Below are 21,294 nucleotides of genomic sequence, written 5' to 3'. Positions count from 1 at the left end.
CAACCCTTAAGAGTCATCAGTTTAGTTTCGCCCACAACTATTTTGCCATGCAAGATAGGCCCGTGGTGTGGGCGAGCCGATTGCAGGCAAAGGCACACGCTTTCTACTGAAACAAAATTCATCTCAATAAGATTATTACAGCGAGAGCTACAGCGCTAAAGTTCTTACAGCCGGCGCCGCCTTCGCGCCTTCCCCATGGAGTAGCCTCGCGCAAGGGTCTGTTTTGCAGAGAACGTCGGGACAGACAAGGACAAGGCATCGAAGTCATTGTTTTCATGTCAATCAGTGGTACTTTGTGTTTTTACAGAACGAAAATTGGAAAATCCAGTCTATAATGATTGATTTGAGTTATTTAGGCGATTCCAGACCCTTCAAAATGTGCTTCACAGACTTACCATGAAACCGTTATCCCTCATTTGGTAAGTGGCTTCAGTAAAATCATCTGTCGTCTGGCAAGTGGCTTTCTGCAGCGAGAAATTTTGTGTGTTTTGTGGTCTTTCTATGGCGTATTAAGGACGGAAACCGTCGTAATATTTCTATGTTAGCTTCACTTTTACTTCTAGATTGTACTAGGCCAGTGAATTCCGTCTCTTAAATATCGTAACCTTTCTTTGCCTAGTGGTCTCAACATAGAAGGTTATGATGAAAACACAGCTTTTAAGCAAAATTCGAAGTACCATTTTCTTTTTGCTATCAATAGGTAATGACGCTATATCAGTGTATGATTAAAAGTCTCTCACACTTAGATGAATCCCATCTAAAATTAAAAACTTATCAACTGAACTCTTTCTGCTCTATCGACAAAACATTTATTTTAAAAACGATCCTTACAAATTAATTAATTCATAGTAATTTGTGTGTCTGATTTTAATGCATGCATCGTTTTGTTATGAATCCACAACTTTACTGAGTCTTGTAAACACAGTACCAACGACAATAAACTTTGCTCTTCTTTCTTTCCAGATGGAAAATGAACCCGGGAAATTCAATCAGGTTTGCTGATTACTTTGTTATATCTGGACTTGACTTCACATCAGGTCTAGAGCCTGATTTATTTTCAAGTGAGTATAACTGTTCATCTGGAGTTCATTGATGCCAAAATGAATGACTATTGGTCGTAAGGAGCATCTTATCATCGAATCAAATAAAGCTGTGTCACTGACTCCCCTCTGTGTTACAGGTGACACACTCCAGGCCACTCCTCTTGAACGACCGTACAAATGCAAAGTGTTGGGGCACTATCCTGATAATGTTTCATGGCATCCCTTTGATGCGAATGGAGTTTGCATGGTATGAATTCTTTCACGTGTACAGTACAGTAGACTGTGGTGAAATGCGGAGGTAGATATACTGTAAATCCACCCTTTTGGGAAAATTTTCAATGAAATCCTACCCCTTTTCAAAAGTTGTTAATGAAGTTAGTTCAAAGTGCAGCCCTCCCTACCCCTCACCACTTCTCTCAAGTGGCTTTGCCGAAGCCGAAGGGAGATAAGAGCCTTGGCCCCTCTGTTTGCCGCTTTGCCGCTGCCTCTCTGTCAATCTCTCTGAGTCAGGCGGTCAGCCGGGACGGCCATATGGGTGATGTGCATGCTTTCCCCCGGCGTCTGGCGAGAAGGCAATGGCACCGCGAGGAGCGGGTTACGGCCTTGTTTAGCTGTCCCTGCCGAAATGCGCCATCCTTGAACGCGCACGCGGAGAGAGGGAGAGAGGCGAGCGGATTGCGGATGCTTTTGATTGGCCCTGCATCCTGCACAACGCCCCGCGGAGCGTGAGCGTGGACGTGGACGTGAACGGCGCGCGCCGTGTCGTCACGCTTCACGCTTCAGGTCCTTCCCTCCGCCTCGCCGTCCAAGACTCGCACACACACACGTGCGGGCCGTTGGTGTGTTGGTGTTACGCGCAGCCCGTTCCACAGTAGCTGCAGCTGATCTCGGCATCACAGCGTAGCGTGACGACCCCCCCCCCCCCCAAAAAAAAAAAAAAAAAAAAAAAGTCAGCTGCAGCATTAAAAGAAGCGAGCAAACAAAATAAAAGTAACTGGCCTCCGTGACCTTTGTCCCGTTGAAAGATAAGATGCAGCACTGAAATATGCTTGTCAAAGCCGTTATTACGTGTTATCTGCTGATTGCCGATTGTAAACCTCTTTTCGTTTTTCACTTTCATTACAGCTATGCCTTCCTCAAGGATTGCAGTTCCGCACTCAAAAGCATTCAGTAGCCCCTAAATTTCACAGCTTTGTTATCACTCGTGAAGATGGATCCCGCACATACGGTGCCAGCTATGTATTTTTTGAGGAAGTGCGCAATAAAAAGATTTGCACGGCAATGCAAACACTACAGGTAACAACACTTAATTCCCAGCTTTAACGTTTTAATGTTTGCAGCAATGTTTCAGTAAATGCTTTTTCCCCTTGTTCAGGCCATGCATCTTACAGAGCTGTCAGAAGGAGTGGGCCGAACTAAAGGAGTAGCAGAGCAAAATGCCAGCTCAAGATCTCTACCTAGGCATTTTAAACTCTCAGGACACCACCCTAAAGATGCTCAAAGTTACTATGATGCCACCAAAGACACTTTATTTGTCACCAAGAGTATTGCTCTCCTTGGTCAACTTCCATTTGTGCGAGCAGCACAACTTTTTCTTTCAACTCTTCATAGGTGTGTGTTCATCTACACTGTTTTTGTGAAAAGTATTGTAAAATAAATTAATGTGCGTCTGTTTTCACCCCTTTCAGATATGTCATGATGGGTGGTCCTCAGAATGGGGGCTTAAGTACAGAGAGCTTTGTATACAATCTTCTATATGAAGTAACGGTCCCATTGCCTGGAAGATCAACAAGAATTTCATTTTTCCCTCCAACTCTTCCTTCGCTGGGCTCAGATCCATCCCTTATAATTCAGCGGCCATCTTCCATTGAAGAATTACCATTATTTGACTTCCCTCTTCGGCAATTTTTTTCTTTGCTTGGGGCCAATACTATTGTACAGATATTTACTTGTGTTCTGCTTGAAAACCAAGTCATGCTCAGCTCTTCTGGTAAGACATCAGTGTTCATTGGTCATTACTTACATCAATGTTTTCAATAATTTTATGAAAAAAAATGTTTTTTCCCCCAGATTATCAGCGTTTGACATTAGTTGCAGAAGCTCTTGTATGCCTCCTTTTCCCATTCACATGGCAACATGTTTATGTTCCAATTCTCCCAGCATCTCTTCAACATTTTTTAGATGCCCCTGTTCCATTTGTAATGGGACTTCATAGTTGTGAGCCAAGATTAAAAATGGCCAGTGAGGTATGTTACAGTTAATATTTGGTTTTCCTAATTTAGAAAAACTCATTTTAAAATCTTTAACAAATTATTTTATTTTGATATATAGGCAAATCTTTGCTATCTGGATATTGATAGATGCACACTTCAGTTGCCCGAAGAACTGCCCAATTTTCCGCAACGTAATGAATTTATTGCTGAAGTAAATGATGTTCTGAGGAGATATAATGTTAGCACCCACATCAATGGACCTGTAGACAGGTAATTACAATCGGTATTAAATAAAAATTATTTAACAAACCAAACAGGGCTTGAGACCAACCTTTTGTTGTTTGCTATATAGAAATCTTAACGAGTTCAGTGAGAAACCATCATCTGGGATTCCTATAAGTCGTACTGTGGCTCCTGGAGTTGCAGCTGTACAGTCAGACATAATGTCAACAAGCTGCACCTTGCCCTCGGGACCTCACCGCTTCCGCAGGAAACACTCTTGGGCTCAACCAGAAAAGGAGGGAGATTCAAGGCCCCAAAGTCCAGATGATGCCTCAGATGCTTTAGCAAGACTAGTAGCTATTGCCAAAAGAACAGGTTTGTCTGATACATCTTTTCATCTTGTTCTCAAGGCTCATGATTGTTGAAGTCAAACTGTATTTTCTCTTCATCCAGGAGTTAATCTAGACGGCATTGATAGCAATTTGAACTGTGACGAGCCTTATAATGATACTGGAAATGAAAACGTAGTGAAAATTCGGTCGGAACCAAAAACTGAACAAGAGTTGTATGCTGATGACTTGCGTTTTAACAACACTATAAGAGAAGTTTTTCTCAATAGATTTGTTCATATCTTTGTGGCTTATGAGAAGTTTGTCATTCTGCCTAGTCAGGTAAGTTGAAACAAAATTGATTGAGGTTTAAAAGTTTTCTTTTTAGTGTTTAATTGTCTTGTGTTTTTCTTTGCAAGGTGAAAGAAGAAGAATGGATGAGCAACAGAGAGTCAACTCAAAATTTTGACAAAGCATCTTTTCTATCTGATCAACCAGAACAACATCTACCCTTTTTGTCTCGTTTTATTGAAAGCCAAATGTTTGCAACCTTAGTTGACAATAAAATCCTTAGTATGTGGGGCAAAATGGAAGCAAACCTGCGTGTCTTTGAAAGACGTATATGTTCGCTAAGGTAACTATCTGTCCAGTAAGATAGCTTATTCTGCACATTTAGTGTGAGAAAGACATTTCTATCACCTTGATATTTTCTCAGGAATCGTTTAGGAGCAGGTGAAAGCCTTGCCAGAGCCCCAGTTTATGAGCCCACCCCTTATGTGTGTGATTCTGCACTATTGCTGGAAAAGAGATTATCAACAGTGGATACAATTGCACCTAAGCCTCAAGAAGTCCTTTCTCATTCTGTTGTGGCTCAGCCTACAAAACCATCCCGAGCTCACAATAGGGTCCGAAGCTTTTCATTATTGGAGTCTTCTATTCTAAACCCTCAAGTAACTTACAGGTAATAAAAACAGTAGTAAAATCCATAGCTATCGGCCATACAAAAAAAGAAAAAACTTTATTAAAAAATGTGAGTAATTATTAAAATCTCCACAGGTCCAAAAAGAGAAACAGTGTGCAGCTCAGACCTCACCGTAAAGAACGTGAAAGAAATAATTCTGTCAGTGGAGGAAATAGTAGCAATTCCACTACTGCCTCAACAGAAAACGTCAATGATACACCAATTAAGAGCCAAGCAGTGGGCCACTTTGATTTGAAACACAGTGGCAGTCAACATAGCCTCAATAATGAATCAGCGTGTAACTCTGCCTCAAATAGTGGCCAAACATCCCCTACATCATCTGCTTCTGGTGATACACCATTGCAAGGTGATGGGCTTGCAAAGCCCCCCCTACCCTCGATTAGTAGTTCTGGAGATGCAGATCTAGCTGCAACCAAGGCGTCAAATAGGCAATCCAAGATTTTCACCAGTGATCCTAGTCCCGCTGTAATAGCACAAACTAACTGGACCTTTGTGGAGACAATGCTAAGTGTAAGTTACCGTTATATTCATGTTTCATTTCCTTTGGAAGAATTTCCACATAAACCAATTATTACTTAACAGGAAATAAGAAGCAGAACTAAACGGATGCTGTTGGAGAAAATGGGAACGGAGGCTGTGGAGCTTGGGCACGGTGGAGAAGGCTCAATAGTCGGTATTGAAGAAAATACCCTCATAGCTGGACTGTGTGATTTGCTTGAACGAGTGTGGTCTCATGGTCTGCACAACAAACAAGGAAAATCATCTCTGTGGTCCCATCTTCTAAGTTACCAAGAAAAGGTGGATGTAGTAAAACCAACAGATCCTTCTTTTTTGACTCCAGGTGAGTTCTCATTATGTTACCTTGCCATGTGTGTCAGTGACAATTTCGCCCTAGCTTGTTACTGCCCTTGCTACAGGTTCATTATAGACTTATTCCAAAATGCTTTGATTTGTCAATTGATATTGAAAGCAGTGCTCCTGTTTCTAACAAGCTAATACTAAATTTATACTTTCCTTACCATATTTTTCAAAGAGGATGGCAGATAAGTTTAAATTGTGTTTTTCTTTTTCTGACATCTTGGACGCAGCTCTTGCTTGGTGCGCTCTCCGCAAGCGACTTGATTGTACGTGCAGATCAATAATTCACAGTTTTGTGTGTTAGATAGTGATGGACTTTGTAAATCTCATAGGATACAAATATTTTTGTTTTGTAAAAGTTTACCTTTACAAACATAGAAAATTAAAACATTGATTAGATTTAGACGTTTTGAAAATAATTTTTAGTATAATTATTCTTTTCTCTGCACTCTACACGCGTGACACCCATGTACATAAACTTTTTGCATGCTTGTATTCTGTGCAGCTTTTTGTAAAGTTTCTTTTGTTACTGTAGTTTGACTTTTTTTAATTTTCTGAAAAATTGGTGTGTGTGCTTTTTTTAAAATTATGCTTTGGTGTTGGTACTAGTGAATGTCGCCTCAAAACCAGCAAGCACCATATCTCCTATTCGAGACCTATCCAGAAAAATATTTTTTTCTGGTAACTCTCACAGAATATTTGATATAGCTTCTTTCCATGCTGTGAATCAAGGTAAGTCAAATGTGCTACGCATCACATCTCAGGGGTCTCGCTTACGTTTGTTTGCTCAAGGTTTCTACTATGTCTATGCTATATGTTTTGGTAGTTATTAATTAACTTCTGCAATCATAATTAGAATATTTATTGTATTGTATCTGTATTTCAGTGAAACAAGCCCAAGGCTTCATTTTGATTCCACAATTTTTATAAAAATTGGCTTTTTGGTTCAGAAATTAATAAATCATCTTTTCTACAGATCTCCATTCTATGGCACTTGAACCAGACTCTTCTCCTAACGGCCGCGGGCGCTCAGAACGTTGTCGATCGTTAGATCGAAAGCAATCTCCTGCTGAGCGTAAAAGCCTGGGCTTGGAGACACAGCCAAACTCTATGCTAAAGCCTCTGCCTGTTTCTGTAACATTTGACATGAGGTTAGTTGTTGAAAGTAAAACGCATATTTTCCAATTATTAATTTGCCTGTTTAGTTTCTGCATTCTTGATGGATGACTAATTTATGCGTTCTTGTAAACATTACCAGAAATGTCCAATCAATGACTGATATCAAAACTCATATTGGGTATGCTAGAGCATGGGTAAGATTATCTCTTGAAAAGAAGCTCCTTTCAAAACACCTACGAACTCTTCTATCTGATACATCTTTACTAAAGTAAGTGGGAGAGGAGCACTCATTTTTAAAACATTTCTGAAGTTACTCTCTAATACCTGCCAGCTTTTCCTATCTTCCACATAACAATTTGGAACTTAATTGCAGAGTTCACTATAAACGCTATGCCTTTCTGCGCTGTGAAGAAGAGCGAGAACAATTTCTGTATCATCTTCTGTCTCTCAATGCTGTTGACTATTTATGCTTTACCAATACCTACAATACTACCAGTAAGTTTTCTTCAAGCACTCTTCTAAGCATCATGGCAGCATTCATACCACCAGATGAAATAGCTATTGTTTATTTTTCACAATTCAACCACTGAATTAAAAAATCGTCCTGACTTTGACATTATTAATTGTGATTTCACAGAGATGCCATATCGAGTTATCTTATTACCGTCTCGAAAATATGGTGCAGCTACTACTTCTGCAAATTCCTGGGTTCAAGTAGCTGGTACTGCAGGGGAGTCAACCCAAGTACCTGTTCCCCGTGGTCAGACTGAATTTGTCTTTCAGGTTAGTTGTATGACTCTCTGGATCACTTTCCATCACTTCTTTTCAGTTAAGCTCATTCATAACCATTCTTATTATTCCAGCATAAGAATATGGGAGTACTTACCACTCTTCGAATAGGACATGATAATTACGGCCTATCTCCCAAATGGATGGTAGAATATGTTTTAGTGAGGAATGAGATGACAGGGCATACTTACAAGTATGTTTCATTTTTTTAAAATTCTGAAATGCATTTTAATGCTGTTTTTTTCTTAATTTATCATGGCTTTCTTGTGTTCTAAATGGTATAGATTTCCCTGTGGGCGTTGGCTTGGACGAGGAATTGATGATGGTTCCACGGAAAGGCTACTTATAGGAGAGCTTTTACCAAACTCTGACCCTAGAAGTGAAATAGCTGAAACATGCAGTACTCCACCAAGATGTCGCAGCCCTTCTCTTCCAAAAGAGAACAGAAAAGACAACAAACTCTCAATACCTGAAATTCAGCACATGTTAGGTAAGAGACCTTTCTTTTGTGGGTACTGTTCTACAGTATTATTCAATCCTTGTTAAAAATTAATTTGTGACCCATCATGTGTGTTTTTCTCTTAAAGGTGACTGTGTAAACAACATTGTTAAACTTCACTATCGCCGTCGTAGCCAACCACATGCCCGGGACAACAGTTCGTTGACAGTACTGCTTTGTGGTGAAATGGGCCTTGTGTCTTGTCTTGAACATGCATTTCTTGTTGGATTTAAATCTGCCCGACTGTTTGGAAAAAATCTGTACCTTTGGGATTATTTTGGTGAGTGCACTCAGCATTACATATTTCAAGAATATCAAAATGGTGGTGTGAGTAAATTGTTTACCTCTTCATTGTTCAATCATTTCCGTTCTTTATTCAGTACGAGTTAAAGAGCAATTTTCGGAAGAGCAACCAATCCCAGTTCCGAAAGGCAGAGTGCAACAGCAAAAAGAGCGCTTAGAACGAATGGAGAGGGCTGAAAGAGCTGAACGCTGGGACAGGGGCCGTGGCTGCCTTCAGGAGCGTCAACCACTGTTCGTAGAGCAAAATTGTACTCAGGGAGAAACGCTGGCTGGGGAAACTCGTCTCGCATATTGTGAGCTCATCAACAATGTTGAGCAATGCAGCCATACTCTAGGCAAAGATGGGAAATTTCAACTGTTTATCTGCCTGGCAACAAGGTATTAAAAAGTGCCAACAGTTGAAGATTAATTCCACCTGTAGACTTCTCTTATTACATTTTCTTTTTTAATTTTCAGAGATCATATTCTTTCTCGTATGATTCGGGAACTCTCAGCAGCAAGAGTTACTCAAGAAATGTATGAAGAGAATTCCTTCCTTCGTGACCAAATGCTTCTGACTACTCTACACCAGCTGTTGGCTTCATTGGATGAACTTGATATTGTATTGGAAAATTCAATTACAAAAGGAATTGGTAGATAGAGATTTTTATTTTTTAACTTTTATTTTTAAATTGTGAATCTCAATTTGGTTTGTACAAAATTGTTTAAATTAACTTCTTCCCTTTCCCTTCTTGAGTTTATGTTTTGTTTTTCTTTGCCTTCAGCTTCTGGATGCCTCTTTAATATTGTTACGTGGATAATATTTTTGAAATACTCTAATCTACATGTGTTCTTTTGGTATCATTTGCGCTCTCTCATTTTCGTCTTGGAGTTTTTAGTGTACTGCTTGCCTTTGAAATGTGTTTTGATTTGCTTTGTTGAGGTTGATGGTTTAAACTTATGATCTCATTTCTCCTACTTTTTCCATTTTCAACATCTTGATACTCAGTTGTAATTATCATGAATTTTGGCTCAATGCTGTGAGAAGTGGCTCCTCACAAGCCCGCAATCTCTGTGTAGGTGTAAGAGAGTTTAAGTCTCCTTTGGTTTGATTCAATGTGTTGTACACTGTACCTTAGTCTCAACGGACGTCATTTAGTGTAGTTTGAAAAATCTTGAAAAATCCACTAGTATTTGTTATTGTTATCGGCAATGTGTCTGTTGAGTCTAGTTAATGACTCCTTTGGCATGTGTGTTTTAAATCCCACATAAGTGAATTTTATGACACTCTTGCAGTTGAGGCTGTCTGTATAATTGTTTTGATTTGTTTGTAATAGACTTTTTTGTTTTATTTAGTTTTTTTTTTTTTGTTTCATTGAGTGCCATATATTGTTACCAGCTTTTTTTTAGTCAACATGAGAATATAAGTACGACTTGTTTTAGGAAGGATATGATCAGTCTTTTGCCAAGCCATTTTTCTTCAATTGTTTGGTGTGGTTTACTGCCTGTGAAAATGTCTCCAAATCGAGGCAACACTCATGATTGTTAAGAATGTATTAGTTTGTGCAGCTAAATCTGCAAGCACTGACCCGTTAGAATGTACAATCATATGCAGCTATATCTGATAACCATACATTTTGTAGTGTGGCTTTAATGTCTTAGGCTAACTGTTTCTAGAGTGAGTTAGAGTTCAAGCTATTCTGTTCCCCTACCCAATGTGGTGAATTATGTTTCTTTTAACATCACAAAATTTTGAAACTCTCTTCAGCAGAACGGCAAAAAGGTTTGAAGGATATAATTTGGTGTTTGGAAGAGATTGGGTAAATGCTCATCATAAAGGTTGGAGATCTTTGATCAGCTGAAATAAACATCGTAATGAATTGGGCATCTGCATAAGTAATATGTGTACAACACTATTAGGCCTTCTCTCCTATTTTCCTTGTGATGCATCGCACTGACATTTTAGTTGTTTTTTTCTTTGTTGTTGTTTAGTTTTTGAATCGTTCAAGTTCAAACTGCCTTTTGACATGTACTCATTTATTCATACTGCAACCTCAGGCAGTAAAGTATCAGCATATTTTGAAACTGAAGACAGAGTATGTAAATTTGATTCTATCAGAGTTTTAATTAATCTTGAATTGTGATATTTATAAGTATGAAAACTCTATTGATGTAATTGTACAATGTTCCTTATTTGTTGTGCTAGATTGTTTTGTTAATATTTTTTTGTTTTACATTGTAGCAGCTCTTTGAAGCAGTTCATTTGATAAGCAAGATCGGAGCTGCTGTGTATCTTCTCAAGCTTAACATTGTTTAATTGTTCCTTCTGAGGCTTTTTTTAATTTTATTTTGGAAAATTTAATCGTTTTGTGTGTGTTTGTTTTTGTCTGAGTTTTAAAATCCTCTGGGTGTAAAAGATTGCATGTGAGTTACTATGTTTTCTTTTACTTAAGATATTATAAAAGAGCAGACGAATATTTCTTTATATGAGGAAGCATTTTAAATGACAATATGAGTGTATTCTTATTGGGTGTGGATTACTTTCCATGTATGGTAGGAGTAGAGAGGTAATGCTCAGCTCATAAACATTTCCTCTCTGTTTGGTTCTTTGGTGAATGGTTTTCCAGTGAGCTTTGATTTAAGGTCCTTATTATGGTTTCAGTAGCCAACTGTTGTATGTATCATGGACTTCATGACTAGCTTTATTCTTAGATATTAATGAAAAATACTGTCACAAACCTTGTTCGTGTAAGCCTCAAATTTGGGAACAGAGTGATGTTACTACAAATGCCATCATTTGGGCTGAGCACTTACATTACCAAAGATTTTGAGGCCTCATTTTTGAACTGTGATACTTTTAGGGTGGGCCTTTTTCCAGTCTCCATAGCTATCCCATGTATGAATTTTCGTCTTTGTGTGGCAACTTTTATTATGACATGAGACTGTAAATATTGCATTAAAATCCACTTTACAGTTGTCTTCTGTGAGATGTTTGCTTATTGCTGTGAGTTAAAAATTATTCTGATTGTACTCGTACTCTGGTCTATAGGTAATGATCCTACAGCCATGTATTGTGAAATGAATAATAAATGTCTCCAAAGCTAATATGCTCCATTTTCGTACATAGGATTTCTTCTCCTTCACTTCAGAAAGGAAAGGAAATTAATAAAGTACAGACTTTAGTTTGATCCTATACTATTTAATAAGGGAGTTTAACAATTGTCAGAATGAAACATATATTGTCCAATAGCTGCTTTGTCACATTGAAATTAATTAAAGCAGGCGGTAAGAAGACTCTAAATAACAGGAAACAAATGTTACTTGACAACAATGAAATAGATCGATCAGTCCACAACTAACATTTTTAACAATAAATTACTATTCAAGAGAATAAATACAAAAACCTTCTGGAAAGGGACCTGTCTTTCCATTCACCACGTTGTCCACATACTTTTATAAACGAATAACAATTATAAACTACCCTGAGTTTCCCCACAGTCTTTTAAATTATGATCTAATTCACTGTCCACAAAGTAGAACAATTGAAATATTCATGTTGAGCAAGATGGAAAGAACTGTTGGGTCAGTTCAGATTTGGCTCAGATGACAATCAATAGAGTGAAGGATTATCAATACCTCTGAACAATCAGGCTTTAATTTTCTATTCCTCTCAAAAGATTGCATGCAAGAGGAAATAATGTTCACAAGATTTAAAAAGTCTTGTGGAACTCCACTTGTTGTACACCTGAATGGTAACATCACATTTTTAACCAACACACACAAAAAAATTTATCCAAACAGTATTTTTATGGTATCACTGACACAAAATCAGAATATACAAAAGGAACTATCAAAAGTTTTGATTGACAAAAGTGACACAATGGCACCACATCAAAATTAGCAACCCTTATTTGATTATTTCTTGTGATTATTATTAGTATCAATTTAAAAACAATCTAAGTGATGAAGTATCGAGCTTCAGGAACAGCCTCATTATAAGCAACAACTCTGCTTTGTTGGTGGACTTTTGCATGCCTTTTAAGATCACTGTTCTGTGTGAAAGTCTGAGGACACTGGGTACAACTGAAGGGCTTCTCTCCTGTGTGAATACGACTATGCCTCTTTAAGTCTCTAGTTTTTATAAACCGTTGTCCACAATCATTACAGATGTAGGGCTTTTCCCCTGTGTGTGTTCTAAAGTGCTCCTTCAAACCACTGCTTCGAGTGAACCGTTCTCCACATTCTGAACAACCATAGGGCTTTTCTCCGGTATGCATCCTCCTATGACGCTTCAGATCACTATTTTGGGTGAATCTTTCTCCACATTGATTGCAAGAGAATGGTTTCACTCCTGAATGGATGCGGGCATGGCGCTTCAAGTCACTGTTGTGAGTAAAACGCTGACCACAATCACTGCATATAAAAGGTTTCTCGCCAGTGTGGACTCGGAAATGCTCCTTTAGTCCGCTGCTACGGGTGTACCTTTCGCCACATTCAGAACAAACGAAAGGTTTTTCTCCAGTGTGGATCAACAAATGACGTTTTAAATCACTATTTTGAGTAAATCTTTCCTTGCAAAAACTACAGGGAAATGGCTTTTCACCAGTATGAACTAAACTGTGCCTTCTTAAGCTTTTGCTGCGAGTAAATCTTTCTCCACAACTAGTACAACCATATGGCTTTTCTCCTGTATGCACTCGAGCATGTTCTTTCAAATGGCTACTTCTAGTGAAGCGTTGTCCACATTCAGTGCAAGAAAAATGTTTATCGCCAGAATGGGCTCCAGCATGGCGTTTAAGATCACTGTTTTGAGCAAACCTTTCCCCACACTCAGTACAGGCAAACGGCTTATCTTTCTTGGGCTTGGAAGGAACTTGCTGCGGTGGAGAGAGAGAGTTCTTGAGTTCGGCACGAATATACAAGTCTCTTCTTGCTGCGTACTCGTCGTCTTGCTGATGACTCCTAAAATGCTCCTCTAAATGCTCGCTCCGGTTGAACCACACTCCGCAGTCAGTGCAGCCAAATGGCTTCTCACCAGCATGCAATCTGCAATGCTCTTTCAGATGGGAGCTGCAGGAAAATCTCATCCCACACTCAATACAGCCATATGGTTTTTCTCCAGCATGGGATTTCGCATGCTCCTTAAGGAGGCTGTTTCTTGCAAATCGCTCACCACATTCAGGACATACAAATTGCCGCCCAGTCTGAGCCAGAGGTGGCTTGGTGTCTGCAGTTAAAAATCCCTTATTATTAACAGTAAAACAATAAGGCCTATCAAGAAACACCACACTTTCTGTTATATCTCGTTCCTGAGTGAAAAGTCCAGAGCAAGCTATGTCTAAGGGAACCTCCTCCACAGTGATGCTGGGTGTAATGGAACTGCGTAACACTTTACTAGGAGAACATCGTTGACAGGTACTTCGGCTGACACCACACACATGTCCCATCTTATCAACACTCAACAACACGGGCTGCCCATTCACATGTGCCACTTGAACTTGTCCTCCTTGTAATTGCACAGCCTGGACCTGTGCAGCATGGATATCGGCAGCCTGAACTTGCACAGTTTGAACCTGGCCAGCATGAAGTGGTGCAGGATGTACTTGAGCAGCCTGCAGCTGAACCACTTGAGTGGATTCCACCTGTGAATCCAATTGGGCTTGAACTTGCACCTCAGCGTGAGCGAGAGCATCAACCTGAGACTGTGCTTCTTCCAGAGTCACAGTCTCGAGCCTCTTGCGGCACTGCTTCTTGTGACGTTCAAGGTACATAGGAGCTGCATATGGTACAGAACACCATGGACATAAAAGTAAGGTGCCTAAAGGAAAACAAGAAAACAACAAAATTTATAAGCCCAATAGAAAGTAAAGACATGTCAGGAGCTTTTAGAAAGTATGCAACACCCCTGTTTTTACCTGATTCTGTTTTGAGCTTTGGTACTTCAAATTCTTTGATCTCTTGTTCCAGCCATGTTATTCCTGCCTCTGGCTTAAGATGTAATTTGCGTCTGAATAAAATAGAAAATAACAATAAGATAAAATCTATTTAACCCAAAGATAAATTTTAGAACTTTTTAGCTTTAAGCGAAGGACTTACGTAGGGCTGATGGTAGATATGCCGGACTGAATTACATTGGACAGCGCCTCAGTAACCTGGATTACAGGAGTGTCGGCTTGCAACGTGTGGAGGGTCTGCTCTGAAGACTGAAGGCCGGCTGAACTTAGGACTTGAGCAGTTCCAGCGATGACTTGGGGAGAGGTTGAATTATAAGCAGCATGTTCTTCTGCGGTGAGATGAACTTGAAGGTCTTCTTGCGCCATCTTGCCAGCGAACTGCAAGACGTGCGACACGTGGGCCATGCTGCGGCCGCGCGGTGCCTGCAGTCACAAAGCATCATTTCAACACCAGGGAAACAAACAGAAACAAGCATGCAGGAATAGTTCTATTTCTGAGGGAAATAACTCGAGAATGAAAATAAATGTTTAACAGGTAAGGTTAAATCTATTTACAGATAGGATAAAATTGGAAGTAATTATAAATTCAATATGATTGGGTGAAGGAAGTTGTGGTTCAGAATGCCACTAATGGGAGCAGCGTGAGATTCAAAGTTGAAAGCATTAGAAGCTGTGTATTATGTATCAATGTCCTGATTGATCAAGATGGTGAATGAATGGAAAGAACAATGTACCAAAACCAAAAGGTAAGGTTACAGTGAACAGATGATGAAATGTGCATTTGAATAGGACTAATGGTTAAGTTCTCGTTACCGAAGCAATTTTTCATAAATCACTTAAATCAATTTGTTAGACCATTTCACATCTAATATTTTAGTAAAAGTAAGAAACCTGTCATTGAAATGTTATTTGTGCACCATGAATACATGAAAGAAAAAACACACTAAAAGCCACCTGTGATACCACACAGAAAAACCAAGCACAAAGCAAACAGGGTGCACTGTACTCAAGCCACAGGCGTGAAAATTTGCATCAAAATCATATGCAAAAACATCAAATCATAGCTGCATTTAAATGAACAAGGATAACATTTTTATAAGCCAACGGCAAGGAGAAGCAAAAAAGCATACAGGTGCCTTACTGAGATGCTTCACTCTCACCTTCGGCGAAACCGAATGCCTCCGTCGCGTCATGGGTAGACCATGTCACGCCAACCAATATCCTGCATGAAATTGGTATCATTGAATAATTGACCATGGGTGATGAAGTCTGCGAGGACGTAGCTGCTTCAAACTGATCGTGAGGATCATATGACTTGTCCAAGCAATGACTTCTCTCAGACACAAACACAGCATACAGACACATCGGCAGACACACATACACACTACTCCTAATTTAACTGCGAACGGACCAAAGTAAGGCATACCATGAAATGCAGTGAAGAGCAATTCATGAGAGAAAAAATCTACTAGAGGGTGCCATTCATGAAGTCGGACAGAATTCAGTTGGATTTACAGAGTCCACCCACAAGTAAACAACAAGCAAATGTTTGCTATGAGAATATCAGTTCTGTATGGATGACCGTAACGTCACGATGACTCTGAATTTGTGTCTTCTTAGAGCGAGGAGAGGACCAGAAAGGATGTGGACGGAAGGCCACTGTTTACATTGTTAGCCTCATTATTGTTTATTCAAAGTGAGGTTATGTCCCCAGTCGATTGATGCCTCAGGGGTCTGATTCACTAAAGGAAGTAGAACAGTGACCAATGAGCGAAAAAATACAACACAAACCAACACTCACCAAGAAAAGTACTAGGCCGTTGGCCTTATAGTTTTCGATGGGTCAAGACTTTACCAACAGCTAACTAGCCATTGCAGGGCCCCAGCCTCTGTTTTAAGGTCATTGTGAACTAAAACAGCGGGCCAGGAGTTTCATTGGCCACTAATCAAAACGAACTCAACTCAGTCATTTCCTAACACGAACCCAAGAGTCGGTAAGCAATTGAAACATACTTCTCAACTGCATTTATTTGAAAACTACGAACTGTAGTTTATTAACGTCTTCTCTTAACTTTAGAAAATTAGGGGCGGAGATCTGACCGGATATTTTCAGACGAAGAACCAGGCTTGCCCAGCGACTCTGAGTTAGTGAAAAACGAAGGGCGAGTGGAGATCAGAAACCTCAAAAGCAGACAGAAAAAGTGAAAAAAAAGAAAGATTTTCTGCGAAAATGATTGAAAAGCGGTTTCCTTGCCTCTGAACAGTCGACAATTGAGCCATTGAGTGTGCAGCCTGCCTACGTAGTTCGTTTCCGACTCATCTCCACCCCGGTCAGTTTTCGCGCAGATCCTTCCACCGCCAGAGCGCGCTCGCGTAGCCCGCCTCCCGCCGCTGCCCGCGCAAATTTAAACTCCGCTTGCCCGCGCCGGCGCCCGCAGGACACAAATCACCACACAAGGGCCTCCCTTGGTTTTGTCTCACGCACAAATCAATTCGCGCGTCACCCGACTGATTTTTCTCAAAATGGGCTGAAGACAGAGAAGGCGCGTGGGTGCATTTGGGGAGTGGGGCGTTTCTACCTTGGCACTTCCCTGAATGCTTGCAGCAAGTTTAAACCATGTTTCTGTGTGTACCCTGTTGTTCTGTGATTTTGCTTGTTTTGCATTCTCGTTTGAAGATAGCCATTTTCTATGCAGTGTACTCTTATATATGCGGATAGTACGAATAGTATGGATGATAAAGGAACAGGGAGACTGGGTGCTGGTTCGTTGTATCTAGTAGTTTGCCTCTATCCATCGGGTCCATCACGGCACTGAAATTCCCACTAATTATTTTCTGTATTCCTTCATGTTGCTCTTACCTGCTATAAAAACGAAAACACCAGACGACAAAAATAAAGACATTACAAGCTGGAGCGAATTCGGGCCATTCGGGCGCGGTCTTCCCCCGGGACTCTGGGAAACGTAAAGCACACCATTGTCGCGGCGCCGGCGGCCCGAGCCGAGCGCGTCGCTAAGCCAAGACGTTCCGCAACACTTCTGCGTCGCTTCTGCGAGGTAAACGGCGGGGAAGTCGTATTACGAGCCGCGATGGCTGGCTGGGCTGGCTGGGCTGGCGCTGGCTGGCTGCGCTAGGCAAGCAAGCAAGGCTCCTCTCCTCGGCAGTGATGCGGCCCGTCCATCAGGACCCGCCCCGCCCCGCCCCAAAATGAACAAAATCCACAGAGTTGCCGGCGGGGAGGAAGGCAAGGCCGGGAAGCCGAGACAAGTTTCGTTTACTCCGAGGCGGCAAGCGCCGTGCGCTCCGCCAAAGCTTGGCGGCCTGGCGCGCTGGCGCACTGGCGGGCTGGCGCCGCCCCGCTCGAGTAGATTCAAACTCAACAATGTGCTCGTTGTGCTCTTTATCGCGGAGCCGCGCCGCGCCGCCCGCCGCGCCAAGACCGGCACGCGGGCCACGCGCCGCGCAAAGATAAGAGTCCGAACCTGGCGGTGGTACTCCTCGCGTTAACCAACTTTACAAATGACTTAAATTGTAATGAACTGTTGTGTAGCCCCGCGGTCTGCTTCCCCCTCCCCGCCTTCCCACTCGCAAGTAGCGGCGTGGCGCGGGGCGGCGCGGCTCGGCGTGGCAGTCTCCACTGGGCTCCCAGAAACAGACAACTCGCAAACTTTGTCGTGCCCAATTCAAACTTAAGTTCACGGAGGGACGAAACGGGACGGGAGGTGAGCTGGTGCCTGGCGCCTGAGCGCTCCCCGCCCCCACCCACCCCGTCCCCGTGGTGTCAGCCCCAGGCCGAGCAGCGGTACGCCAGCAAGGTACGCCGGCACGCCGCGGTGCCTGGCCATGGCCTAGCCCGGCATTTACTCGGTGCTCGATGAACTGCCGCAAGACGACCGTGCATCCTCTGGCGTGCCACGCCTGGCCACGCCCCCTATAATCTTTCTTTCCCTAACCTTATAACTTATCTCACCTCCACCCCGCCACACCTCCCGCCTTACCTCTCGCCCCATACCCCAAACTACCCTTCCCTATATCACTTTACCCCCAGCCCCCACACTTTGTCATGTTCGCTCCGCTGTTTTACTCAACTTTTCACACTGCGGGCCCGCACGCCGCGAGTATGTGGCGTGCGGACGGGACGCCCGCTCCGCCGACCACTTTTTAGTCGTTGTTTCGCGTGAGGTGGTTACTGCAGGCACATTCTCGACGCTGAAATAAAAAAGGAGTGACCCAAGCGGAATCTTTAAACCACGCAATGGACACCGAATCATCACTGTCGCTGTCACTCCAGGCGGGGTTTGTTTTCGGCGACTCCTCCAGAAGGTCCTCGGCGCTCCAGAGGACCCCCCCGTCCCCCCAGGTCCTCCCCCGACTCTTGTTCTGCTGCACGCTCGCCGTGCTCCGGGCCGTGCCCCGCGCCCTGCTCCACGCCGTGTGCACCCGAGCGTGGCGTTTACTCCAACCGCGTGTGCTGTTTGCGCGTGGCCGTGACGCGGTGTGTCACATGCGTTACCCTCCCCGCCCCTTCCCCTGACCTGTGCCCCCTCCCCCTCCCACCCCCTACCCCCACCCCCCGCGCCCGCTCCATGCCCGTTGTTTGCTACTTTGTGAGAATGGGAACAGGTGCTCGCGTTATGCCGCACCATATAATAATGTCCGCACACTATGCATGCTGGTTCTGCGTATGTGTGTCTGTGCGCGTGCGTGCGTGCGTGTGTGTGTGTGTGTGTGTGTGTGTGTGTGTGTGTGTGTGTGTGTGTGGACGGGGAGGGGGAGGCAGCCGGGGAAGCGCGACGCAATATGACTCTGGCTGTGTTTCATCATCACCTCCAAAACTACACAAATATTTATCAACGCCGGGGCCGCGCGCGCATATTTTCCTTTGTAACCTTATTTGTGAGTACTCCCACAGCAGAATGCATTGGTGCAATAATTGGGTTCACGGGGTGACGTGCCCGTAAACAACTATCCTCCCCGATCGGATGATTGAGGGCCGTGTTAAAACAGCCAATCCGGTCCCGGAGAGGACCGGGCGGGGTAAAATCGGCCTTCTCTGTGGCTGCATGTGACACGTTTCGTAATGTTTCAGTAATTTGCAGGGAGAAAAACACAGACTACTTTAGTGCTGTCTCTTTATTTACAAGATATCTTTTTATTTACGAGATATCTCTTTATTTACAAGATATCTCTTTATTTACAAGATGTTTACAGGGAATGACGGCGCGGTCTCCGTCTGCTAGCACTGGCTCTCCGCCTCAGCGACAGGGGCCCCGCTGGCGCCGCTGGCCCTGGGGGCTGCAGGGGCCCGCACCTGCAACACCGAAAAGACACCCTCGTTTAACGCTACCACTGCGCCAAAACGGTTCCTGCGCCACTTTCTGGGAGTGTTCGTCTGTTCCCGCCCCGCGCGGCCCCTCGCGGCTTGGCACGGCCCTCAGCTTCTTTGCCTTGGGCGCGACTGCAGCGACCGCGGCGACTGCGGCGCCCCAGAAACCCCGATACGGAATGGACTTGTGGGCACTTCTGCTGGATGGCCCAATGGCCGCCGGCGGCGAGGCTGGGGCGTCTCGAGAGTCCGGGGCGGTCCGGGGCCACTGAGGTGGTGGTTGCGCGGCTCTTCGCCAGGGCGAGGCCAGGGCGGCCAGCGCCTCAGGCGACGACTACGCGAACAGGTGGGCTCGAGCCGTGCAGCGAGCAGCCCGTGCAGCACGTCCGGGTGCAGCAGCGTCGTCGCCGGAGCGCCGCTCCTCCGGACGCGGGGCGGGGCGGGGCGGGGCGGGGCGGGGCGTGCAGTTCCCGTCGTGCAGGCGCCTCCCGGCCCGCCTTGCGCTGCGCGCATGGCGAGAGCAGCCACTTCGCTTCAGCCGCGCGGCCTCGCCTCCTTTTAGCAGCCCCGCAGGCTGCAGTCACCACTTAGATGCTGTGAATGCGAGCAGCGCGGCGCGGAGCGGGGTTGTCGGGAATCCTTTAGGAGGGCCGGGGAAAGCAGTGATGCTCCACTGACGCCACGCCGCGCCACCCACGGCGCTGAAGAACCTCATGCAACCCGCGAGCGGCTCCTACTCACCGTGGTCCGCCGTGCAGCGCGCTCCGCCAGCAGGGCCTGCTCGGCCTCGCCCTGGTGCTGCGGGTGCGCCTCGCCCTGGTCGCGTCTCCTCGTCGGCGGCGGCGTCTTGCCATAACGGCGGCTCGGCCTCCTGGAGGACGCCCTGGGGACAGCTGCGAACCGCTTTAAGTGAGTTTTAACGAGCCGCCGCCAGCCTCCGCCTTCGCAGCCTTCTCGGCCTCCGCGGCGCGTCCGAGGCCGCGGACACGTAACTGCAGGCTGGTTGCGAAACGCGCTGTCTCTCTCGCACTCGTGGGGCGTCCCGTAGGAGTGCGAGAGAGACAGCGCGAGTTTTGGACGCAGCCCGCAGCGCCGCCACGGCGTAATGACGCGATACCCAATACCCGTCGCACCGCGCTGCCCGGGCCAGCCAAGGGGCCAGCCCCCCGAGGACGCGAACGAGGGCGCCGCCGAGGACGAGTCTCGGGGTCTCGGTCTCGACCAGCACTCGTTCCTCGGTGGGAGGACGGAAGGGGCCGATACTTTGTTTGACGCCAATCCTTTTTTTTTGTTTTCAGGTGGCCAGCGGTCCGCCGATGCTCCCGAAGGACTTCGGCAGACCGTCCGTTTGTTCCCGTCCCGGGGCTGCGGGGACCGGTATCACGTTCACGTTACAGCGGTTAGGCGTGTCTCGCCTCGCGCGCCCCGCCCCGCCACTTTGCCAAGCGCCACCACCACTGCGCCCCTTCCCCCAGCCCGCCGCCGCGTGCCAAAACACGGTGCGCCAGACGACAAAAGTTCGGCGGCGATATTGAAACTAAATAAAGCGGTTGAAACCTGGTTGAGAAAGGCCCCGGGCCCCGGCGGCAACCCCTACCCCTTCCAGGATCCCCGGGAAGCGGGGGAATTCTCTCGACGGCGGCACGGCGGCACGGCGGCACGGCACGGGTAAATATAA

At 44.5% G+C, this 21,294-nt stretch overlaps 2 protein-coding genes across 10 annotated transcripts; one reads left to right on the top strand and one right to left on the bottom strand.

The window, feature by feature from the left end:
* Positions 1-70: 70 nt before the first annotated feature.
* On the top strand, positions 71-11,441 carry LOC117643410 (DENN domain-containing protein 5B). 5 transcript variants are annotated; one of them, XM_034382283.1, is made up of 25 exons: positions 71-216; positions 308-419; positions 964-1,061; positions 1,181-1,290; positions 2,169-2,339; positions 2,419-2,654; positions 2,732-3,033; positions 3,114-3,289; positions 3,375-3,526; positions 3,609-3,853; positions 3,932-4,149; positions 4,227-4,441; positions 4,523-4,768; positions 4,864-5,299; positions 5,372-5,630; positions 6,257-6,379; positions 6,624-6,798; positions 6,906-7,034; positions 7,140-7,261; positions 7,404-7,549; positions 7,630-7,748; positions 7,840-8,045; positions 8,143-8,334; positions 8,435-8,735; positions 8,814-8,997. In XM_034382283.1, exons 3-25 carry the CDS (start codon positions 971-973, stop codon positions 8,995-8,997), a joined length of 4,554 nt encoding a protein of 1,517 aa, XP_034238174.1. In that variant the 5' UTR covers positions 71-216; positions 308-419; positions 964-970. The 5 variants fall into 5 exon arrangements, with proteins under 5 accessions (XP_034238174.1, XP_034238175.1, XP_034238176.1 ...); XM_034382284.1 differs by lacking the exon at positions 71-216 and having other exon boundaries at positions 241-419; positions 8,814-11,441; XM_034382285.1 differs by lacking the exons at positions 71-216; positions 6,257-6,379 and adding an exon at positions 5,878-5,913 and having other exon boundaries at positions 241-419; positions 8,814-11,441.
* Positions 11,442-11,514: 73 nt separating this feature from the next.
* On the bottom strand, positions 11,515-16,601 carry LOC117643413 (oocyte zinc finger protein XlCOF6-like). Of its 5 annotated transcripts, none has more exons than XM_034382295.1 (5): positions 16,092-16,393; positions 15,451-15,512; positions 14,433-14,713; positions 14,252-14,343; positions 11,515-14,154 (listed from the first exon to the last, which is right to left on the bottom strand). In XM_034382295.1, the coding sequence occupies exons 2-5, from the start codon at positions 15,481-15,483 to the stop codon at positions 12,293-12,295; spliced, it is 2,268 nt and encodes a 755-aa protein (XP_034238186.1). In that variant the 5' UTR covers positions 15,484-15,512; positions 16,092-16,393; the 3' UTR covers positions 11,515-12,292. The 5 variants fall into 5 exon arrangements, with proteins under 5 accessions (XP_034238186.1, XP_034238187.1, XP_034238190.1 ...); XM_034382296.1 differs by having other exon boundaries at positions 16,304-16,349; XM_034382299.1 differs by lacking the exons at positions 15,451-15,512; positions 16,092-16,393 and adding an exon at positions 16,545-16,601.
* Positions 16,602-21,294: the final 4,693 nt, after the last annotated feature.

Source organism: Thrips palmi, unplaced genomic scaffold, assembly GCF_012932325.1.
Source record: "Thrips palmi isolate BJ-2018 unplaced genomic scaffold, TpBJ-2018v1 HiC_scaffold_17, whole genome shotgun sequence".
In the NCBI taxonomy this organism is placed as follows: Eukaryota; Metazoa; Arthropoda; class Insecta; order Thysanoptera; family Thripidae; genus Thrips; species Thrips palmi.
This window is presented reverse-complemented; position numbering and strand designations above follow the sequence as displayed.

Excerpts from the sequence above, each read along its gene's own strand:
- LOC117643413 (XM_034382295.1), bottom strand. The coding sequence starts at position 15,483 with ATGACGCGACGGAGGCATTCGGTTTCGCCGAAG. Across the intron at positions 14,714-15,450 it reads GGCATTCGGTTTCGCCGAAG|GCACCGCGCGGCCGCAGCAT; the intron begins GTGAGAGTGAAG and ends TTGTGACTGCAG. Across the intron at positions 14,155-14,251 it reads AAAGCTCAAAACAGAATCAG|GCACCTTACTTTTATGTCCA; the intron begins GTAAAAACAGGG and ends GTTTTCCTTTAG.
- LOC117643410 (XM_034382284.1), top strand. The coding sequence starts at position 971 with ATGAACCCGGGAAATTCAATCAGGTTTGCTGATTACTTTGTTATATCT. Across the intron at positions 1,062-1,180 it reads AGAGCCTGATTTATTTTCAA|GTGACACACTCCAGGCCACT; the intron begins GTGAGTATAACT and ends TCTGTGTTACAG. Across the intron at positions 4,442-4,522 it reads AGACGTATATGTTCGCTAAG|GAATCGTTTAGGAGCAGGTG; the intron begins GTAACTATCTGT and ends ATATTTTCTCAG.